The 22812-nt window shown below is 30.4% G+C and overlaps 2 protein-coding genes across 2 annotated transcripts in view; one reads left to right on the forward strand and one right to left on the reverse strand.

The window, feature by feature from the left end:
* LOC106640451 (polypeptide N-acetylgalactosaminyltransferase 2-like) overlaps nt 1-16057 on the reverse strand; it is a 294122-nt gene extending 278065 nt beyond the window's left edge. Inside the window, exon 1 of the mRNA XM_089589846.1 lies at nt 15482-16057. Coding sequence (XP_089445972.1) covers nt 15482-15571 — 90 coding nt within the window. The 5' untranslated portion in view covers nt 15572-16057. The remainder of the gene's footprint in view (nt 1-15481) is intronic.
* Nucleotides 16058-18221: 2164 nt separating this feature from the next.
* LOC106638924 (fuzzy planar cell polarity protein-like protein) overlaps nt 18222-22812 on the forward strand; it is a 34259-nt gene continuing 29668 nt past the window's right edge. Inside the window, exons 1-4 of the mRNA XM_089592338.1 lie at nt 18222-18236; nt 18569-18676; nt 18856-19248; nt 22158-22355. Of these exons, the coding sequence (XP_089448464.1) occupies nt 18599-18676; nt 18856-19248; nt 22158-22355 (669 nt within the window). The 5' untranslated portion in view covers nt 18222-18236; nt 18569-18598. The remainder of the gene's footprint in view (nt 18237-18568; nt 18677-18855; nt 19249-22157; nt 22356-22812) is intronic.

Consider the following 22812-nt stretch of genomic DNA (forward strand, 5'->3'; position numbering starts at 1 on the left):
ACAGAATCGGAATTCTATATGTGATCTTTAAAATTACACTCAGAGAAATTTTTTAAAAATTTTATTGTAAATGTCCATAAAAATTACCGTGCGCAACGGTAAACGTAGGACTAGGTCGTCACTCCAGACTTTACCTAACCTTAACAACTTTTACCGACACGCCCAGTAAAAATCATCGGGCGCCCAACAAAAATTCCCCTCACGACTCACGAGCCAAAGTTCACTGTAGGTAAAACAGAGACTACCATAGAGGTATAAGAATAGAGGGGAAAAGCGCTATACTAGCCCATTAGCGGCAGCGACATATAACTAAGTGTAACGGGGCATCTGTCCTTGTTGCCAAAGCCACGTTATTGGCTACTTCTTCGTCCTGAATCCTACAGTTGATTCAATCTCACGTATGACTCGACCAATAACATAACTGCCAGACAAAGACAGATGCCCCGTTACGTAGCGAATTCTGCTGTCGCATATCACGCCCCCTTTTCTCCTCTATTCTTATACCTCTATGCGTATTTGTCATCAGTACAAGCTGCGACAAAAAAAATTTTTTTTTAACTACTTGATTGTAGTACGCTATTACTGTACTTTTCTTTTTTTTTTTTTTTTTAATAATATAACCAGTTGGACATTGTATCATTTTAAATAAATATTTCTTTACAGTAATTGAAATGTATCAAATAAATTTATTTAAACACTTGTAACCTAAGCTGATTTGACATTGCAAGCGGACTGTCCGATATACATAAGATTTTTAAAGAACGTATATGCTGTAATAAATAATAAATAATACTATAGTAACTTTATTGCTTCAAATACAATACAATTTAACTACGGTCTTTGTTTTACCTATACAGTGAACATTCGCTCGCGAGTCGTAAGGGGAATTGTTGTTGGGCGCCCGATGATTTTTACTGAGCGAAACGGTAAAAATTGTTAAGGTTAGGTAAAAATTTCGGAGTGACGACCTAGTCCCACGTTTACCATTCTGCACGGTAATTTTTATGGGCATTTACCATAAAATTTATAAAAAATTTGTCTCAGTGATAATAATTTCACTGCTTGATACGATGACTCTTGGCCAAGCTCTTGACGCTTGGTGCAGTTTCTTTTCATGTTTGTGTTCAAAAGCCACTCCTCTCCCCCCTTCCCAAATTTTCTGTACGGTATTTTGTAGTGGCGTATACTTACTCAAGATGGCATTATAAACTTTTAATCACAGTAAGCAAGAAACTATTCTTATACCTTGGCCTTATGAAGTATGAAAATAGAACTTAACATGTAAGTCGGAAGAAAATAGTATGATTTTCTTAAATAATTACAACATCACGTTGATTTCCTGTGACATTGATGTTGATGTTTGCGTGAGTCATCAATTTTAGTTGATACTCTGCAAAATAGTTGGTTTGTATCTTTCGAACTAAAAGTATTCTTCCTAAAAAAAATATCCAACGATTTCTTATTCACTATGAGTACAGATATTAGAGTACATGTGACGACGTGACATCTAAAATATGACATTCATCAGATCAAACAGAGAAACTTTTACCTAAAAAATTTTTTTTAATTACCATTGCGCCGTTTATGACGTGACAAATGAATTAAAAATACTTATAAAGTGTTGAATGTTCGATGTGCCACTATTTTAAATAGTATTGACTAATGAATTGTAAACTTTCATCGATATATTCTTCATGCGGGAGTTATTTTTTGGATGTCAGTAGTAATACACATAATCTCTACTCGGTCGTGTTAGTAGTGTTGACAGTGGCAACAGTTACTTACGTTGGCGTCGTTTCTTAAATCTGCACATGTAGCGTTTTAGCGTTTTTCTATTAGTTAGCTCATGTAAATTTCAAACTTATTTTTGATTTTAAAGGTAGCGATTTACGCATATCAAGTAATTGAAAAATTTTTATATTTATTTGCTTCCAAAGTGTATAGTTAGGAAATGATGACAAGCTGTTACTAAATTCAACAATGATAAATTTTAGGGACAAAAAATAATTGAAGAAACAAAAAATGAGGAAGACGTTTAGAAAACTTGAAACTTCAATACTTATTTGGTCAAAGTTAGTGCTCAACTGTAGGCAAATTCTTTACTTAGATTCCATTTTTGCCCTATAGTTCATGTCTTGACTTGAAACAAATTCTAGTAAGTATCAGGTGTAGTTCAAAAGCTTGGAATATCTATATAAACGAATGATTTGACCAAAATAAGAATTTAGCACAATGTCAATGACTCTGAGGAATCTGACTTAAAAACTTGTTCATCTATAGTCTTTAATAGCCTTACGATAACGAGTCCCATTGGATGAATTTATTTCTTCGCTCTTCTATTAAAAGTGTTTCTAATTCAACTATGGATACAAAACTCTATTGATAGCATCATTAAATGTATGCTTGTGAGAGTAACAATCGCAGTTCTTTATTGGGTATGGCTCTTTTCGAAGAAAAACAATTGCAACGCTTGTGTTCTATTACACACAGTTGATAATACGAATGCATTCGGTACACATAGGTTTCCACTGATTCAATGACAAAAGAGATTTAAAAGAAACAGTAACGCTTTTACAGCATCAAACGTCCTTTGAGTCACAATTTATCTACCATCTTCCGGAAGCGCTGAAGCGCATGCCGCCACAAAACAAAAAGATAAATAAACAGTATAATAGCTACGGTACGCCCGCGTACTTTATAGCTTGCCGCTACAGATGCAAATGACTTGCCATTGGTCCTGTTTGCAAAACAAGTATGAACGTGAAAACAAAACAAAAATGTTAGAGTACACTGGACTAGCGAGAAAAAAAGAAGCCATTGTAAGGATAACTATGGTATATCAGAATAAAAGCCGGGAAAAACGAACAGCTGACAAAAGGTGTACAGCCAGCATGGGTTTGTGCAAACAGCAAGCTGGTTGAAAGATTTAACTAAGAGAGAAAGAGACAGAACGAGATAGCCAGAAACACTGCCATAGCTGCTGCATCCGGTTTAAAAAAGGGCAAAACAAAAAAAAAGAAAATACCTTTTGAGCTCAGAGCTTCCGTGCAATTAAGCGCCAAATGTTGCAGCTAGTATATACAAGGCTTGTACTATCGCATTTATATTATCTCAATTGCACTTATCATCATAGCCTCTGTACTTTTTTTGTGAATCCAAGCCATTATTTCTCTTCTTCTTTTCTGGAACTACCTGTTTCTTTTATTCCAAATACAGGGTTCTCAATATGTTATAAAATGATTTATCACGTTTTTAAAACCATTCCCATTACACTCATATTCCTACGAGTACTTCTACTTTAACAATAGCCAAGTGGAATCAGCCAGTAGTAAAGGGAAAAAGAGAGAGAGAGAAAGTTGTACGGAAAATGAAAGAATTTGATATAAGGAAGTTATCATGGTACAAAAAATCTAATAAAATTACCTATCGTCGTTTAACAATAAGGCTTTGATTAACTTACTTTTAATACGAATGTTTTTGTATAGTACGTGCAAACAAATCCGTAACCTGTCGTACACAAATAAAAATCACGAAAAATTAATCATAAAAAAAATTACAAGTGATTGTTGACTTTTGTTTTTACTAACATATCTCCATAAACAGGTGAACGACATACATTATTTTTTATGATATAGTAGCACTTTAACATTAATATCTAGATAAACTGTTTTACTATCATTTAACGATTCTTCTACAGAAGTTATGTAATTATTATGTTGCAGTTCTAAAAATAGTATGTAGTTTTATCATCAATGATATCAGAAGTTATGTTAACCGTTTCTTTGTTACTTGTTCTTTGTTATCACTTAAATTGTACTTTAATTGAACTTTAATCAGCGTGGGTATTTATACTTTTTTTTATGTATGTTGGCGTTAAAAAACTTTATGGCAATTTAATGAAAAGATAACAAAGTTACAAATTGTATAAGATTCAACTAGTAAGTAAAAACAAAAAATAAAGTATGGTCATCAGATTATGGAGAAAGTGAGGTTAATTATTAAAACAGCAGGAAACGTCGTAGCAACAATTCCATTGAGAAACGAAAGATCCGTAAAAAGACATGAAATCAATAAAATCAAAAGTAACTGAAAAAAAAGTTTTAACGAAAGTAAAAAGTAGGCATGTTTCCTTTGCTTACAATTACTAACAGACCTATTTATTATTAACAAAATTAACCGTCATTTGATAAAAAAAAGTATTATACTAAAAATGTACATGAAATTGTCGGCTAACAAATTCATGAAATCAATAGAAAATCGATGTTTTATTCGTTGAAATTTCATCGTAAAAAACTTAATTACAATTTACTATTACATTTGATTACAAATACTCAACTACGTTTTTTTATCGAAATTACAAATATAATAACCAATGAAGTTTAAGTCATAAAAAAGAATGCGATCTATGAAATTTTTGACTAATAAAGAAGTAAAGTCAATAAAAAAATTGACATCTCTCATTCGTTACATTTTCATCGTACACAACTAATAAAACAGTTATACATTTCATTACAAACATTCAATGATGTTTTCGTTATTAAAGTAACAAATATGTGTACTTGTAAGGTTCCAGTAAAAGGCACTAATATTGCAAATATTTTCTTTATCAACACAAATTTTAAAAATATATTTTATAGAGTAAAAAAAAAAAACGTATTTTATAGAGTTAAATGAAGAAAAAATTAATGCCAATAAATATAATATTTTATTCCAAAACAACAATCAGTGAACTTCCAGTCCATATATATACGTGGTATTAAAAATAATGAATATTGATGATTAAAAAACTGAATTTGAATTCATCGAGTTTTGTAGCTACAGTGTTAACACTAATTTGAAAAGTCATCTATATATATCTTGAATATATATGATGCTACAGAAATTAATAAATGTTCTAAAGTGTAAATTTATGTAACATAACATAAAAGAGACTAACAGTCAAACCTTTCTCTTACATTATCCACCAACACAGATATACCTCGTTAATATTTATATAGATTCAACTGGAAAAGTCATTAATTGTTATTTTAGGAAAAAATGAAACAAGTTGATTTTTTTATTAATTTCATTATTTTGCTAGCCGAAAATCTCATTCTTTTTTTATCAGTTGCTGAAACTTTATAAATAATTATATTTGTAACTTAAAACATAGGCGTAGAATAAAACATGGCGGTTTCCTATAAAGTTCATGACTGTGTTAGCCAACAATTATATGGATGAATTTTTGGTGTAATTAGTGTTATTTGAGATATTTTTATGTTAAGCATTCTATATTTTACATTATTAAGATAGAAGTAAGAAATTATTTGGTTAAAATAATTCAAAAGACCATAACTTGAAGAATTTCCAGTTTATATTTACGTTTTCTAAGATTTAAAATAAAAAGTTTCAAGTTATTATTTATAATAAAATGTACTAACACTGCAGCAAAATTGCATAATCATTTTATCTTATAATTCTTAAATTAATGCTGGCTTATCATACATTTAATGTTAATTCTGTTACAACAATATTGCTGTACATTTGTCTAACAATATCCATAATGCGAAATGGTAGTTTTCGTCGGATAAGTACCATAGTCCCCAAGGGACGTAAGGTAGCCACAGTGCGACGGCACTCATGAGGCGAATCCTATTTTTCTTGCCAAGGGCACACCAGTCTCTCAAAAACGCCCGAGATAGGAAAATTTTATTATTTATAAAATATTAGAAAAAAGTTATGAGACACAATAAATGCCATTTTGACTATAATACAAGACAAACTATTTTATATCCATCGCCCACTCTTTTTCGCACTAAAGTCCTTAAAAATCGTGTGAACTCCTTACAATAGATGTTTACACGCCATCTTCTTAAGTTATACACTTAAACTGCTACTTCGTAAGTCTGTTCAACGAAGTTATAATGCCTAATAATGAATAAATAAATGAACAGCTGCAGATATGCTTTTTTTAAAAGTGATTTGTCTACAGATGCAATTGAAAGCTAGTAAATTTTTATAATATTCTGTGTATACAGAAAATCTTGCAAAACGAGAAATCCAACTATTTTTTTGTGTCACGTTTTATACTGCACTAAATTTTTTCAACGTGCATGAATTCATATGCTATATTATTTCTTCGTTATGAATTGAATGCACTTTGTAACTTTGGAGCTTAATTTTTCTAATCAGATGTTATACATTCCAATGAAATAAAAACACGCTTAAAAAGAAAAATTCAGTTATTATTTAAATCGTGCCAAAAATTGTTACATGTTGGTATATTTATGTAAATCTTTTCTAAACTTAATTTTTTTCTTTTTGATCCCAAAAAACTTATAATATAAATTATTGAGATCAATTTGTTTAGGAATTCGTAATAATTAGATAAAGTAAAGAATTTTTATTTTTTTATACTAAAAACGAAAAGCTTTTTGTTTTCGAGCATACTGCTTCATTATATATTACCAGAAAAGTAACAAATTAAACAGTGAGAAAATTTTATCGTACTAAAATTTTATTTCCAATTTGTTTCTCTTGCGAAAAGTCGTATCCAAAAAAATGTCGAATAACAAAAACTCATTACAAAAATAAAAATAAAAATGATAAAAATGGAACGTATACTGAAGCTGGTCTACACTTGATCAAACCAGTACAGGTAATGCGAAGAGTGGGATAGAAAAATACATGGGCTGTAGCTTGCGGCAGAAAAAGAGATAATATTTCTAACAAGAAAGGGGATCAACGCCATCACTCCTCTGCCAAGTTATGTCAAATGTTACACTGAGAAAAGTAGTGTTAAGAAAAGTATTATAACTGTACTAAAAATTACTATATTTTTAGGAAAGCTAAGCTATACTCACCTGATGACGCAAAACTATTACGTTTCAAATAATTTTGATTATATTTTAAGTAATTTTTATCATGCAGTAGCCCTACAAAAATTATTTCACGGCATAATAAAAATTACTATGTCTAACATAGTAAGAATTGTGACAGTACAATTTTTTCGACACGACATAATAAATTTTATTTTAATCGTTTTAAAACGTACCACATTCTAAAGTAGAATTTGCTATGTGACATAGTAAAATTTCTCATTCCACTGCATTGCTATTCAGTATAGTAAAAATTACTATGTTCGAAAGTAATTTCGTAAGATGTATACAGGTATATACGCCAATTGAGTTTCAAATTTGAGGTTATACGAATGTGAATATCAAGAGAAACATATTATTATTTGATTTATCAGGGTTAAAAATTGATACGTGCCGACAATTAATTTTGAATCGACTATCTAACTATCCATTGTTAATACCGTGGTCCACAGAAAACCTTTTGATTTTTTAACTTTACTGTGTGTATGATAAACAGTAAACGTTCCCAAATGTACTCTATTCACACTCGCACGGACATCATATCCTGTAGTCTAGTGGTTGCGGAGCCTGACTCGAAAGCTCAAGGATGAAGGTTCAAATTCCAGTTGCTGTGCAGATCTTTTTTAAAATAAAAATATTTTTAAAATATATTAATATCTATGTACAATAAGAACAACATATCTATATACATTTAAATCTATATATATTAATTTTCTGATAAACATATATATTCACTGGGCAATAATATATATATATATATATATATATATATATATATACATACATACATATAAATAATTCATTTTTCTTCTCTTACTTGAATACAACAATTCTTTCTGAGTTACGTAAGAATTACTATGTCGAAATAACAAATTTTAATATAATCTGGTTTTTCTATGTACCATAGTAATGTCCACAATATGGCGAGTACGTCTCAGCTTTCCTATAAAACATAGTAATTTTTATTATAGTTGTAACACTTTTTCTAACACCACTTCTCTCAGTGTACAAGACCGATGCCTACTTAGAGCGAAGCTTCTTATTTCAGCCACCTAGTCCAAATTTCTGTACAAGGAGATATTGGGGTATGTTAGCGGCTTCGAAAGAATAACAAAGGGGATATGTCAAAAAAATAACTGTGAGCTTGTCTGAACCACGTCTCAGAAGACGTGATGGTGATTAAAGCAGGCTTAATCCGAATCGATTTCCTACCAAAAGCAAAATAGTCAAAACACCTTACCAATAAGAAACTAGGCCAAGGTTAAACCTTTAAAAAAAATCTCAGAATCACTGTTACGATAGCAGGAGGAAAACAAGAAGGTAACATATGGTTTGTGGTTGATAAAAAATCAAGGAATAAGTCGACAGCTTGGAGAAATACCTTACCCAATTTCTGTTACATCACAACTGTTTAGGTGCTTATTTTTATAAGATAGAAAAATTTCATAGGCAACATATAAATAAATCCATGAGGATGGATCTAGTGATTGAATTTGTCCCAGTGGTCTGAGCAATAAGAGTCTGGCTCAGGTGCGTAATTTTAGACTGTATTTGTAGAAAACAATTGTAAGGGTAATCGAAAAACCATTGACTTGATAAAAGAAATGACTGGTTGCTAAATTTTTATTGATATTTTAGTATTCGTTTTCTGAAATACTCGCCATTCTGCGTTGCTCCATGAATAGTCAATGAAGTGCAGTTGCAGAAAATTTAAATGATATGATTTTGTATAGTGCAGAAAGGATACTGGCTTAGTATACAAATTTTCAATATGGCAAATTAAACACAGAAGTCTACACGTTGTAAATGTACTGAAGTAAATAAGCATTCTTATAACTTTTATCATGTAGCTAATTTAAGGGTCTCATGCTTTTTTTTTAATTATAGAATGACAATTGCTAAACTCAACATTTAAGAATAGACAGAAAGAAGGATGACATGTGGTACAGAGCAATTGATGTATTGCCTGAGTTCAAACTTAGTGTTTTTTTATCCATACATAAGCATAGACACTAGAATTTAACTTCTGCACATGTCTTGGTCATGTTGTATCAGGAATATCCAACTGATATTTTAAATCAACTTCGAAATTTTATGGCTATTACCTATTGTAGAAATTAATAATGGTGCCTTTGACAAAAATTTAACTACAGTCTTTAAAAGAAGTCATTTTTACTATCGTTAAAATAACGATTATTGGTAGAATTATCAGTCTTATCATGTGATGACGTTTTACTGTATTTATAGTTATTATTTATCTCGTTATCAGTATCACCATTATTCTTTGGTGTTGCTATTATAGTTCTTATGACTATCATCTGAGTATTATTTTAGTTATTATTATCATTGCGAGTTATAGTGCATGACCAAGTGTAAAAAGCAGTTGTAATAAATCATCTAGGAGAATTACCGAGCGTACGAGGGCTATTCGATGCGAGCATCTATTTAGTTGTTACACTGTAACTATGCTCGATGCATTTTTTTCCAACCTCCCTCCCCCACTTCTCGTACTCTCTAGAAGCTCGTAGCTTGCATCAAACTACCTTAACGCTTATCTTTTGATGACCAAACATCAAGGCCAGCACACTGCGGTACATATGTAAGGAAAGACACAAGAAGGTAAGGATACGCTACAGCCAGACTCTTTTTTTTTTTTCTCATCACGCATTTGTAATATCGATCAAGAAAACTCAACAATCAAATTGTACCGTACCCTTCCTCGCCTTTCCCTTTACTATTCATTTGATTGCAAAAGTCGATCTTTGCACGAATTGAAAACGTAATTTCCTCTGTTTAATCTGCTGGTAAGCAACATTAATACAGCTCACGGACAAACGTTGGGATCAATACTGCTGCAATACGATGTGAAAAAAAGTTTTTTTTAAGTGACACGCAGGCCAGTTTGTTATTATTCTAGTGTTCACCCGAGGTTTCTTTAACAAAATTCAACAACCACACTCTGCACTCTTCATTGTTCCTCTTTCCTTAGTACTCCTATTGCAAACGATCGGAAGCTGAGATCAATATAGCTCCTATACGATTTGTCCCACAAACAAGCCGACCTTTTTAGCAAGTAAACAATATGTCTTCAAGTAATAACAAAACTGTTTGTTAAAAAAAGATGGAAGAAACATAGAAAAATCATTTCCTCTCCCTGCTATGAAATTATGCGGCCTCATACTAAGAATTTGTGTGCCTAGTATTGTCCTTGGCCCTTGCAGTGATAGTAACATGGGAAGATTTTCGGCTCTATATATAAGCCCATAAATCCTCTCGTAGGTGGTTCATTCAATGGCCAGGCTGGCTTAAGTGCAAGTACCTACAGTCACAGCCAGACTCAGCTTAGGACCTGGAGAATCCGGTCTTATCTGCTCCAGCAGCAGACTAAGCACTCGACTGGGAAGAACTGCTCGATTAAATTAAATGTTGAGGCCAGCACAGGTACAAGTACCTTTATCCATAGTCTGACGATAAAGTATCCACTGATACTTGCTCTCATATCAAGCCAATTTCGCGACCTAGAGTAATCAGCTGTATCTGTTCATCTGTCAGATAGACTCCAGACCAGAAGAAACCGATAGTGTCTGTTATCATAGAAGATTCGTAAGCCTCTTCCATATGCACCCCATCTTTTTGAAAAAATGGAAGTGTAAAAATTTTTAAACATAAATATTGCGTTAGATAGCATATAAATTTCTAACATGTAATTTGCCGACAGAAGTATTTAATACAAAACTCATAAATCTTGTTGAAACACTGAGAGAAGGATTTGTTTACTATCAACGTACAAGTATGTTAACAGAAAATAAGTTGACATGTTCTTTATAACTTTTTAAATTTTAACTGACTCAGACCGCATGTTAATAGTTAACATACCGTATTTTTGTTGAACCTGCGCCTCGTTAGATGGCACCACACAGGATACATATTATACATAAATTAATAGTTAACATATGAAGTTAATTACCAACAAATCCTTATCTCAGTGAAAAGACTTAGTTGTGTTTAAAATATGTTGTAACACATGTTATTAATTTGATAATTATTAAAATCTAGGTGTTTCTACATTTTTTTAAATGATGGTGTTAAACTGCTTAAGGCTAATTTAAATAGTTTACAATTATTTTTAAACGATTACCCAAATATTTTATTATTATTAATTAATTAAATAGTCAATGAAATATACCTAAGTACTACTATATTACTTTCAATAAGACTATTGAGCTGAGATAGACTGATTGAATTAGTCAAAAATTGTTATTTAAATAATTATTATAAGCATTTACTTATAAGTTACTGATTTAATTATGATTTAGACCTAAATATGCTATATTTTTATAAGCAAGTCTCTTAAGCTGTTAAAGGGTGATTCAATTAAAATACAATTACCAATTAAATAATTAAACAAAGCATATTATTTCCCTTCACTATAGTGACTACCCGCTTTGCCTGAATGGATAATCCGCTTAGAACCCGAGAGCAAAGCAGTTTTTTCAAGGATCTCTTTATTTTTAATGGTAGATCAGAAATCAATAGATAATGATCTAACATGATTTTTTTTATTTCTCAGTTCTATGTGCCCTCTTAAAAAAAAAAAGAATTGATCATTATCATCCTACAAATATTAAATTTTCTGGGGTTCAAACGTTAACTTAACAAGAAAAAACCAAGCCTTGCCGAGGATTTAAAAAAAATATAATTAATTATAGTTGTACAGTTTAGGGTTTGTAGAGTTCTAGAGAAGATGCACGGTAAATGGGATACATCTGAGTGGGACGAACGGACTCCCCTTTCTTAATTAGTTCATGACCCCCTTAAGGAGGTTTGGGAGTATCATTCAGAGAGGCGAGGCACAAAATGCCTAGCAAGGCTTCATTTTTTTTGTCGAGCATTACTATATATATATGTATATATATATACAGTAATACACTGAGCAGACGCACATATATACATCATACTGTCGCAGGCTTTTTATACTTTCAACGGCTGTAATTTGAAAATGCTTGCTTTGATTAACATGAGATAAAAAAGATAATTACTCATTGTATGTATAAATATATGGTTAAGTAGACTTAACAAATAGTTTCTGCTTGAATTTATCAAACTTGTAACGGCTGTAGTGCTAAATGCCAACACTGATTTACATGGGATCAAAAGACACTTACTAATAATGAAATTGACTGCATGTTTTATGCTTTCTGCACCATTATAGACCGCTTACTTTTTTGAAAATTAAAATTTATCTACAGGCTACATGGATTTGATGTCACTTGCTTCCCTTCGAGTTTTTCTAAATCGACGCCGGGCGCTGGCGCATACCGTTTTATCTCCTCTAGGTTCATCTCGGAGCGAATAGCTATGAATAAATTATTAATACTACAAATGAGTATTCAGCATCGGATCCGTTCTGCCAGCGCTAGCTTAATCTTAATTTTTCATTTTTAGAGCGAATTGAAAGTATTTCAAGGTGTTTAATAACAGTAGTAAACTTTCAATAAAAAATATTATGAACTTATACCTGTCTTCGTTAAATATAGGAATGTTTTATAAATTTCATAACCATTTATGTTCAATTTTTACGAAATATTACAGGTTAATTTAAGGAGTCTACAAAAAAAGAGAAATCTCCATAGCAAAAAACTGACTTTATTTTAAAGTGAAAGGTTAAGCGAGTTTGATGTGTTAGGTATCTATCAAAAAAAAACCAAGACTACAAAACTAAGAATCCAATACAATGGTATGCAAAACAGGAGTCATGTCATCAGCAGGAACTATGATATCAAGTGTCTTTAAAAAAATGTATAAAACGTCCAAAGTTACTTATTGAAAAGTATTGGACGAATCAAAAGTAATGAGATTAACAAAAAATATGTAAGTGTTTACTTTATTAATAAGTTCTTACTCACAAAAATGATTTAATAATGAAAGAAATATGTTTATAAAAATATCTGAGTTCTTTCTTTTTATTTAATAATTTCGCACTATATTAACATATTTTTCTCTTTGAATCAAAATTTTATTTATAACTGCATTTATTAATAATAATTAAAAATTTCTCTATAATAAAATATTTCCCTTATTGAGTAGTGCGGTTCTTATTACTTTGTTAATATTAATTTAATTACAATTTTTTTAACTTGTTTATTTACTTAGATTTTTGATAAAGATATTTTTTTCAATATTTAATAGTTTTTGGTGATTTAGAACTTTTTAATGTAGCAAAAAACTTGACTAATTTTTGCTAATCCCATAACTTTTGAAATCTTCCATTTCACTTATTACTGTTGAATAAGTAACTTGAGACATAGTATACATTTTTAAAAAGGTTCTTCATACTATTGATCATGGTTCCTGCTGTTGAAATGACTACTGTATTACATACTACTGTATAAGATTATTATTTTTGTATTCTTGGATTATTTGTCAATAAATAATAAGCACATCAAACTCGCCGAACCTTTGACTTGAAAATAAAATCATTTTTTAATGGAGATTATACTGTGCAGCAGCCTACTTGTGTGAACAAATTGACTACGTCTTTATTAAATATACTCTTTGACATGAATATTATTAAATTTTATTTCACTTATTATTTCGAATAAATGTAAAAAAAACATAACTTTTCAATAAAGTTATCATATTCACATAACTGTATAGTAGAGTACTCGTACAGTAACAAAAACAAACCAAGTAATTTTAACCTTTATACCGGTACTATATGCAAATCTCTCATTAAATACATTAATGCCCTATTTAGTTTATGAGTACTCAAAATCGCTTATGGGGCATTCGAATAAATAATCATTTTAATGCTAGGCTTACACATGGTACCAGTTTAAATAAAAATTACTCAGTTTACTTTTGTTCATGTGCGAGTACTACGAGTATTTTACAATAAGTGTGTTGCTAAACAAAAAAATTGACTTTTCATAACTTTCGATATCACAATTTTGCAACACTGGCCATTTATTTAAAAGATTGGCAATTTATTTTCGCTGTGTAAATATTGCAGGAATTTTCAAAGCAATGTAAATAATCATGTTAAAACTTATTTGACTTTTTATTTTTGTTAAAAGGTACATTTTTATAGGAATACATTCTACTGCAGCTTTCGGAAATACAAATTTTGTATTTCCTATCTACTGCAGCTTGTTAGAAATAAAAAATATAAGAAGTCATGCTGGTAGAAAGTTGAAATAAATTTTTAGCCTCTAATTACCACTAGTTGACGTAAAATACCGCGAAGACCTTTTTTCAAGAGAAAAAATACTAAACAAATAGCATGAGTATAAGCTATTCAAGTAACAATATTTCTATCATAAAAGTTTCATAGCCTTAAAGCGATGCCTCTATAGCATTTGTTACTAGTTACTGGTTTATATTTGATTGATCATTGCCTTAAAACACTAAATTTCTATCTTAAAATCTCCTATTTTATGGCCTCAAAGTAAAAGCAACACTGTTTTGACATTTTAATTCTTATAAAAAAGGATGTCTCACGGCTAAAGCCTTTTATTTTTGTGATATGATTTGTTCAGAAAAATCATGTAGTTTTTAAAGCGGAAAAATCAAAACTAAAAGAATATAGAAAAAACAATGATTTGCATAGCCCTTAATTTCTAGAATAAGATAATTCGTTTTAGAGACATACGTTTTTTTTTCCGAATATTTTATTATCTTCTAAATGGCAACTAATCAAAATATCTAACCAAAACCCTCAAAAATGTAAAATAAAGGTATTTGTATTTACCATTAAATAGGATTGTTGTAAACTTCACAGTATAAATTTTTTACCCTTATAAAAGGTAATAACCAAAGTTTTTGACCATAAAAAATCATTAAGTATAACTCCCTTACTAAGGTATAAGTCTTAGATTTTTTGCGAGCTGGTTCTTGAGACATGATAGATTATGAACATACACACACACACACCGAGAGAGAGAGAGAGAGAGGCTTTTTCAAAAAATGGTGATTGTCACTTTAAACACTATAAAAAACATTTCTTATTCATTTTTACAAAAACTTTATTTTTTACTGATTCAAAACTTCCTCTATGAAAAAGCAACAAGTTTTTGAGTAAATTACATTACATACTTACATAGAGATAAAAATATTTGTTAAAAAAATAATTTTTTGGATCAATTTTTTGAAAAATTATAAAAAATATTAGGATTTAATGAAATTTCGGGGGTTGGCGCTAAAAAAGCGAAGGGATAAAAGCCTCCTAATGTTACAAACTTTCGGAAATACAAATTTTGCTACCATATGTAATATTAAAGCACAGATTTTTTACTAGGGACCATACCAAGTTATAGTCATGATTTTTAATATAACAGACTTCTACAGTAATTTTATAAAATAGATAATGCCTCATAAAAATACCATCTGACAAAACTATACTTACTTGTCTTAAATACGTTTAGCATATTTAGCATACGAGCCACAAGACGATTAGCTTACATTTGCTTACATGTCGACCTACGAGGGTCCACTCAGTTTGAAATCTACTTTTCGGAATGCCAATAACTTGGTGATAAAATAAGCCCTTATCATTTTTAATTTCAACACATTTCGATAGCTCTCTCAAAGCTTTAACATATATCTTTAATCCACGAAGTTCTTACCTTATTATCCCTTATTGTGTGGTAGTAGTATACAAAACCACACATCCAAACGCATGAGATCAGAAGCACGATTTTCACGTTACGCCGCATCGCTGTTGTTGACGTTTGACAGACTCTTCGTGCCAATATCAACACTGGCTACACGATATCTTATTCGTCGTCTGCTCTTCCGTAGCACAACACAACCCGGCACTTTTATAACCTCTTTGAGAGGCAGTACGAACTTATCTACTGTATATAAGATAACTACACTATAAAGTGCTCACCCAAGAGAACCTCTCACATTAATATTTAAAATTAAAACTACCGCTTAACCCCCCAAATTATCAAAGGTTCATGTTGCACGGCTGACAGGAGCATTGTCAACAAGCTAACAACAAAGATAGTCATTACCTATATAGATTATCGTACATTACTTAAATTGAGCTGGTCAAGTTCTCAAACGCAGGACTTGGCGTGAAGCCCAGTGATCGCACAGTATTTGATGTTGTGGTTGCGTATGTATAAACAGGGTGGAAAATTAGGGAGGTGCGTTATAGTCGACTGCTCGCGCAACTATGACGAAAAGACATTGATTACGCGCCGAATGGCGAAGCCATACTAAAAGCAGAGCGCGGCTATAGTGAGATAGCTCGCTTAGTTTCTCCGCAAGAGCAGACGAACGAAAACGGCAGACAGGTGAAGGGGAAAGAGCAGTGCGCGACCGCGCGGACAGGACGTTTACAGGTATATATATTATGTAGTGCTCCTCTTTTTCTGTCTCTCTTTCTCTCCTTATGCTCATTGCTCAGCCGTTTTGCACAGGTTGTACCTAGGTATATGCTTATATACACAATTTCATTGAAGTCAGACAGAGATATTTTAGTTATATTTGCAGCATGTCTAGATGAGATCATAAAATGTCTGTCACGACTTTGATTAGTCTTCTCTTCAACAGTTTTACTACAGAAAAGCCAGTAATAAAACATTTTGTTTCAAAGCGTTGTCCACAATACGTACAATGTTTAAATGAGAAATAAGCCTGGGGAACCTCTTTCTAGTATAATTTTCGTTTCTTTGTATCTTCCAAATGACAATATGTTAACAATGTTTCTTGCTATTAAACTTACTCGGTCGTTAAAGAAGAAATAATTTCGCACCTGCAGTATATGATAAATTTTATTCTCTGTTCTACTTTCCAATATTAAAAAAAAAAAAAAATAATAAACCTCTACTTCAAATAAGCATGAATACTTATTCTTATCACACGTCAAAGAATAAGCGTAACAAGCTTTAAATTTCCACAGTAATTCATAATAAAGTGATGAGCTAATGTTAAGCCTATGCTGACTTAAGTTTGTATAAATAGGATGTTGTAATCTTATAAAGTGTATCTGTAATGTTCGTAAATTAATTTATATTATTATAATAATGACCCAAAATTTTTCCCTATTTTATAATTTTCTTTACGATGACTAATATTTACCGCAAGAAAAAACTCTTACGGTAAATTTGTGTGCCAAGGTAAGTCACTTTTGTGACTTACGCCATGATGATACGAATTAAAATGTATGAAAAAGTTACCATCAAAGGGTAAAAGTACATGTCTCTATAGCTCCAAGTATAAATGTGTTAACATAAAATAACATTTGAAAGAATACGACAAAAAGTTACACTTATGGTGCTCGAAAATCAAAAAAAATAGAGCTCCTAGTACAGACACCTTGTATACTTGAACGAAATCTTAAAAAATATTTATTTTCTGTTTTTCTATTTTCATTAAAACTTTTTTTTTTTTAATCACGTAGAGCCTTTTAAACAAAGACTAACTGAAAGAAGTATATTTTTGTCATCTTAAAAAATATTTAGCGTCAAAAGTTATGAGTATTAGACATTCGGGAACGAACTAATAATTAAAGAATTTCTAAAAAAATTTATTTGATTCTGAGTTTGGTTTGGACTATAATTTTCGACGCTTAATATCTTTTAACATCTAATGAAGTAAGTCCTAACTCATGTGGGTAGTTTTTAATTTGATTTTTAGTGACTTTGAAAGCATTTTGAGGCTCATAGTTTTTTTATATATATACACATAAACAATTTTTGGACATGCTTTACTTTGTAGTTTATATGTTTGATTAATGATTAGGGTATGAAGTTAGAAGCGTACGAGAAATTTCCTCAAACTAGTTAGTTTTAACTCTTACAAAACTTTATGAACTTTTAACTAATACCTAACGCTGACCGTATTTTTTTTTTCTTGGACTTATCAGACCAGAAGTTCATGCTTTGCTCAGGCACTTTATTTTTTCCAACGGACTTTAAACAATCTCTTTAAGCAAATCTTATGATAAGGAGTTCAATTACTCGTTTTGTAATAAGGTTTGAAAAATTTACGTTACGTAAAAATGTGCATTCCAATAATTAAAATAAATCAAAACTAGTTTTGTTTAAAACGTGAAAAAGAGTTTTGTTACAACGTTATTTTTTAACTAGTTCTACGTACAAATAATAAGTACTACTTATTGTGCACAGGATCTTTGTAGTGTTAAATATTTAAAAAATACATAGCCTACCGCTTATATACATAGAATGGTTTTTTATTTTTAAATTATGAGAAATCACAAAGACATTACTATCGCTCGATCAGTATATTAAGAGAAATGGCAACGTTGCACTTCAGTTAAAAAATGCTCTGTGTAGTCCTACTCACCTGCTCTTGTTGGTAAAGCATAACAGTATTCTTTTCCCCCTGGTGAACGGCTGTTAAGGCATTGTAGTGAATATTCTATGAATTCATCCAATAAGTTTAATTGATTCAAAGTTTAACTTAAAATTTCTGTGATTTCTTAATACTTTTTGTAAAATAAAATTCAACTGTTTAATATTGTCATTTGTGATTTAAATTTTTTACAATACAATGATTTAATAATGAGTTTAATACAAAAAAAAACGTTTTTCTCCATTTCGTTTGATATTTAATAATTTTTACTTCACATGATAATATTTATGATTAGTAATTTATAATCAAGATTAGTAATATTTTTAGTATTCTGTATTTTTTATACAAATATAATGATAATCTGCATAAATAAATTTTTGTTATAGCATAAAAAAAAAATCATTTTTATTACTACCATGACCGCTCACATCATGTGCGTAACCTCATCTGGCGGAATTCCGTTGTTTGTACGAAAAAAAGGAGATGGAGAATTGGTAATTACTTCATAACATAGGTGGACAAAAATTTTTATTAATATTCTATAAGATTGATTCAATAAGTGAGAAATACGTTACTGTTGAATACTTAAAAAAAAATGTATGCTCTTATGATTATAACTGAGTCTGTGCGGTGTGACATTTTTACTAACAGTTGTTTACTATCGTTGTTCTAGATGACTTTTTCAAAAATGGCTTCATTAAATGGCGTACACATGTTTTTGAAAACTCATAACATTGAACTCATTAATACTGATATGCCAGATACAACAGTTCTTTGGAAAGAGTTTAAGGACTGTATTACATTAATAGTAGTTGCTAGTAGTGTTACAAAGCAAGTGCTTAATAAATTTTTAAATGCAGTATTCAATGCGATGATCCTATTAGTTGGTCTCAAAGACATTGAGAAACCTCGAAGTATAGAAAGACTGAAGAAAGATTTACGAATATGTTATCCGATCATCGATAGACTCTTAGAGTGTCTTGACATTGGAGATAGAACTACTACAAAATCTGATATAATTGACTTGACGAATTGCATTATGTGCTTAGAAAATCACTTACTTCAGGTTTGTATGATTATTGGATAAGTACCAAAATTAATATTAGATAATTATATATCATCTTTGAAAGTGAATAAGTTGATTAGTTAATTTAATTAAATATTGTTTAACTTTATTCCATAGTTGAACAAATTAATTTAAATTTAAATTTCATTGTATTAATGCTCTTAAAAAGTTAAAAAATCATCACTAAAAGTCTTGAGTTTATATGTACCTAAAGAAGTACATCTGATAGAGAGATTTGATTGTTCAAGCGGAAGAGTAAAGAAAGTGGTGTATAAAACAGTGTATGCAAGCAAGTTGTACTAACCGTATTGAAAAATATCCATCATTTCTATTACAGTTAATTTAATTGTATTAAGGGAATAGGGGCGAAATTCACTTAGCGATAAAAATATTTCAAAAAAATATATGTTGTAAAGAAACACTGCGTGAATTTATTCATTAAACATGAACAAAATCGCGTCTACAGATTTCGAGGAAAAAATTCATATAGTTTCATCAATTATGTAGATGTGGCAGACGTAATTTCGTTAAAAAATTCCGACTTAGGGTTTCATAATCGCATACCATAACGCTCTCATTAAATTTTTTAAAAATTGCACTTAAATTGATATAGGCAGAACCATATTATTATTATCAAACTACAAGGACAAACTAATACTGATATTTTGAACTAGTAGAAGAGTTGTCAAGTTGTCAACAAGTACATCCCAATTTATCAATAATGGCTAACCATGTATTAGGCATACTAACTTTGTCAACTCTCGTGGAGCGCTTATTTTCTCTATCAGCACTTTTGACAAACATAAAAATAACATTGAAAAGCAAAACTACGAAAGCATTGATTTCTGTAAATTTATGGACAAAGAGTTCTTTATTATATTATAATTATTAATTGTAAGATTATTATGTAACAATATATTCAAAATTATGATCTTAAACTTGGTATAGTCCTTCATGAGACTTTGTACTTTAATGCGATATCATTAAAATCTCTAATTTAGAAAATTTTTGGCACACTTTCATCGAAAATATATCAGATTGACTAAGCCGTTTGTTCTTTATTTCATATCTCCCATAAAAAAAAAGATATGCTATTTGATTCATACAATAAGAAACTATATATCTTGAAGAATACTCTGTAATTTTTTTAAAGCATATTATTAATACACTAATGAGTACTGGTGAGTTTAACACAAATGCATTTTCCGTAATCAAGAGAGTAAGCGTTTTTGGGCCAGGTTAGTACAGCAGACTTCATCACGGTACCTCATGTACATGGACGTGCTTCCTTTTACCCTCCCGCGCAGGAGTAACCCAACTTCCCTAATAAAAAGGCTCGATAAGAAAGCCCTAATAAAATAAGGCTCGACGAAAACACAGATAGAATTACAGGGTAAGTTACCATACAAAAATGTAAGAAAAATGAAAGTGAAAATCGGACTTTCAACATAGGCCTTACAGAGCTTTTTAACTCACTCAGTGAAAGTCACAGCTTTTTTCAATCCAAAGTTGGGCCATATGATACAGAAACTGAGTCAAGTTTTTTGAAGTAATATTCTTTTAAATTATATTACCAAATTATAAGTTCTTTTAAATTATATTACCAAAATATAAGAAAAAAATCGAAAGATATTTGTTGTTGTAAGGAGTTACTGGAGGGTTCGTATGTTATAGCTTTAGAAAAAACACCTGATTATAAACAACTTAGCACAGTCAAAAATTTTAGCATGCATTAGTTGGGTAATTTACCCCTATTGTTAATTATAACTATATACATTAACAACTATGTAAGCTCCACATCTACTTCCATTGATCTGTACTGCAATCGGTGTAAGCATTTCAATTGTTTAGTTTTTATTCATTTTTAAATATTTAAGTTGATTGTGTTTATAACTAATAATGTTGGCCATATTATTAAATGTTTTATTATTTTTTTCAAAGCTTCGTTTTTCTGTTAAAGGCATTCAGTATATCCGCCGGAGTTTCTACTTTACCAATTTCCCTATTTTGATGAATTATTGTTAATAACTAATTATCTAGCTGTTTAAACCTAAAACAATGAGAAGAGCCGTAAAGTTGGTACTTTGAGGAATCAATAAAACCCAAATTCGTTACGTAGTGAGAGGGAAAAGTTACATTTCATGATCATGAAAGAGTGTTTCAATGTGCATAATCTGAAATGTAACTTTTTTCAAAAAGAAATGCATTGAATTATCTGAAATTTGAACTGGGCCTTTTAAATAAAAAAGAAAACGCGGCTATTCTCGTAGTTTTACAGTTATTGAGTTTTAAAAATTGACATTTATCGTAAACGACATTACATAACCTATAAATCTGCATATGCTGAGTAAGTTCATAATTTGAACTGTATATTTTTCTATGAGAGGACCGGTGTTTATCTTTTTATTTTAGAGGCTCTGTCAAGATTTCGGATAATTCTGTGCATTACTTTCTGAAAAAAGTTACATTTCAGATTATGCACATTAAAACAATCTCTCATGATCATGAAATGTAACTTTTCACGCATTGCATTGAATTTGGGCTATATTGATTCCTCAAAGTACCAGCTTGACGGCTCTTCTCGTTAGTTTGGGTTTAAACAGCTAGATAATTAGTTATTAACAATAATTCATCAAAATAGGGAAGTTGGTAAGGTAGAAACTCTGGCCGATATACTGAATGCCCTTGAGGAAGACTCCATAATAAGTACTGCCTGAAGCATGGTTTTTATTAAAATTGTGAAAATACTTTGAACACAATCTCTTCTGATTTTTTTTTTAAAGTAGATTAATACTAGTGATGAATTTTTTTACTCAGATTTGAACAAAAAAATTTTTTTTCTTATGCTAGCAGTATTAATAACACTAGTGATAAAAATACAGGTTTATATCTTATGAATTTTGTTACAGATATGTTTGGAAGATTATGTAGAATGCTTGGATTCACTGTATGGATGCTTACTGATTAATGACTGTTTAGCAGTAGCTACAGAGAGTTGGTGGTCATTGGATCCAATTGAACGAAAACTACTTATTCTGGCAATAATCACTGAAAATAATGCAACTTCCAAAGATGTACCAATTTTTTTACCCAATAAAAGTCCTAATGTAAGTTAAATTTTTTTGTATTTAATTAAAATTTTTTTTTTGTACTTTAGGAGTTCCTTTTTTGGAAAAACAAAACCTACTAATTATTGAGACTAAAAAAAAGATGAGGAAGATGCAGATGATACTGCAGATCATTATTACAGAGATTTAATGATTTTTTTTAAGTTCAGGAAAAGCTATAATTTATATTTAGCTTTTTGTTGTCACGAGTTTTGATTTTATTAAACTGTAGCAATAAAAAATAGTTAAATCATATATCAATAGTTAAATTACATAATAGTTAAAGTTGATTATACACTCTAAACCAAAAGACTAAATTTGGGCGGTATAAAGACGAAATTAATCGATTTCAACTTTTAAAAGGTTAAATCATAAAACTTCTTCTTTATAAAGACGAAACGATAGAATTCGATCTTTTTATAAGACAAAATTTTATAATTCATACTTTACAAAAGAA

Source organism: Copidosoma floridanum, unplaced genomic scaffold, assembly GCF_036245765.1.
Source record: "Copidosoma floridanum isolate Cflo_tuat_1 unplaced genomic scaffold, Cflo_Japanese_pri ptg000001l, whole genome shotgun sequence".
NCBI lineage: Eukaryota > Metazoa > Arthropoda > Insecta > Hymenoptera > Encyrtidae > Copidosoma > Copidosoma floridanum.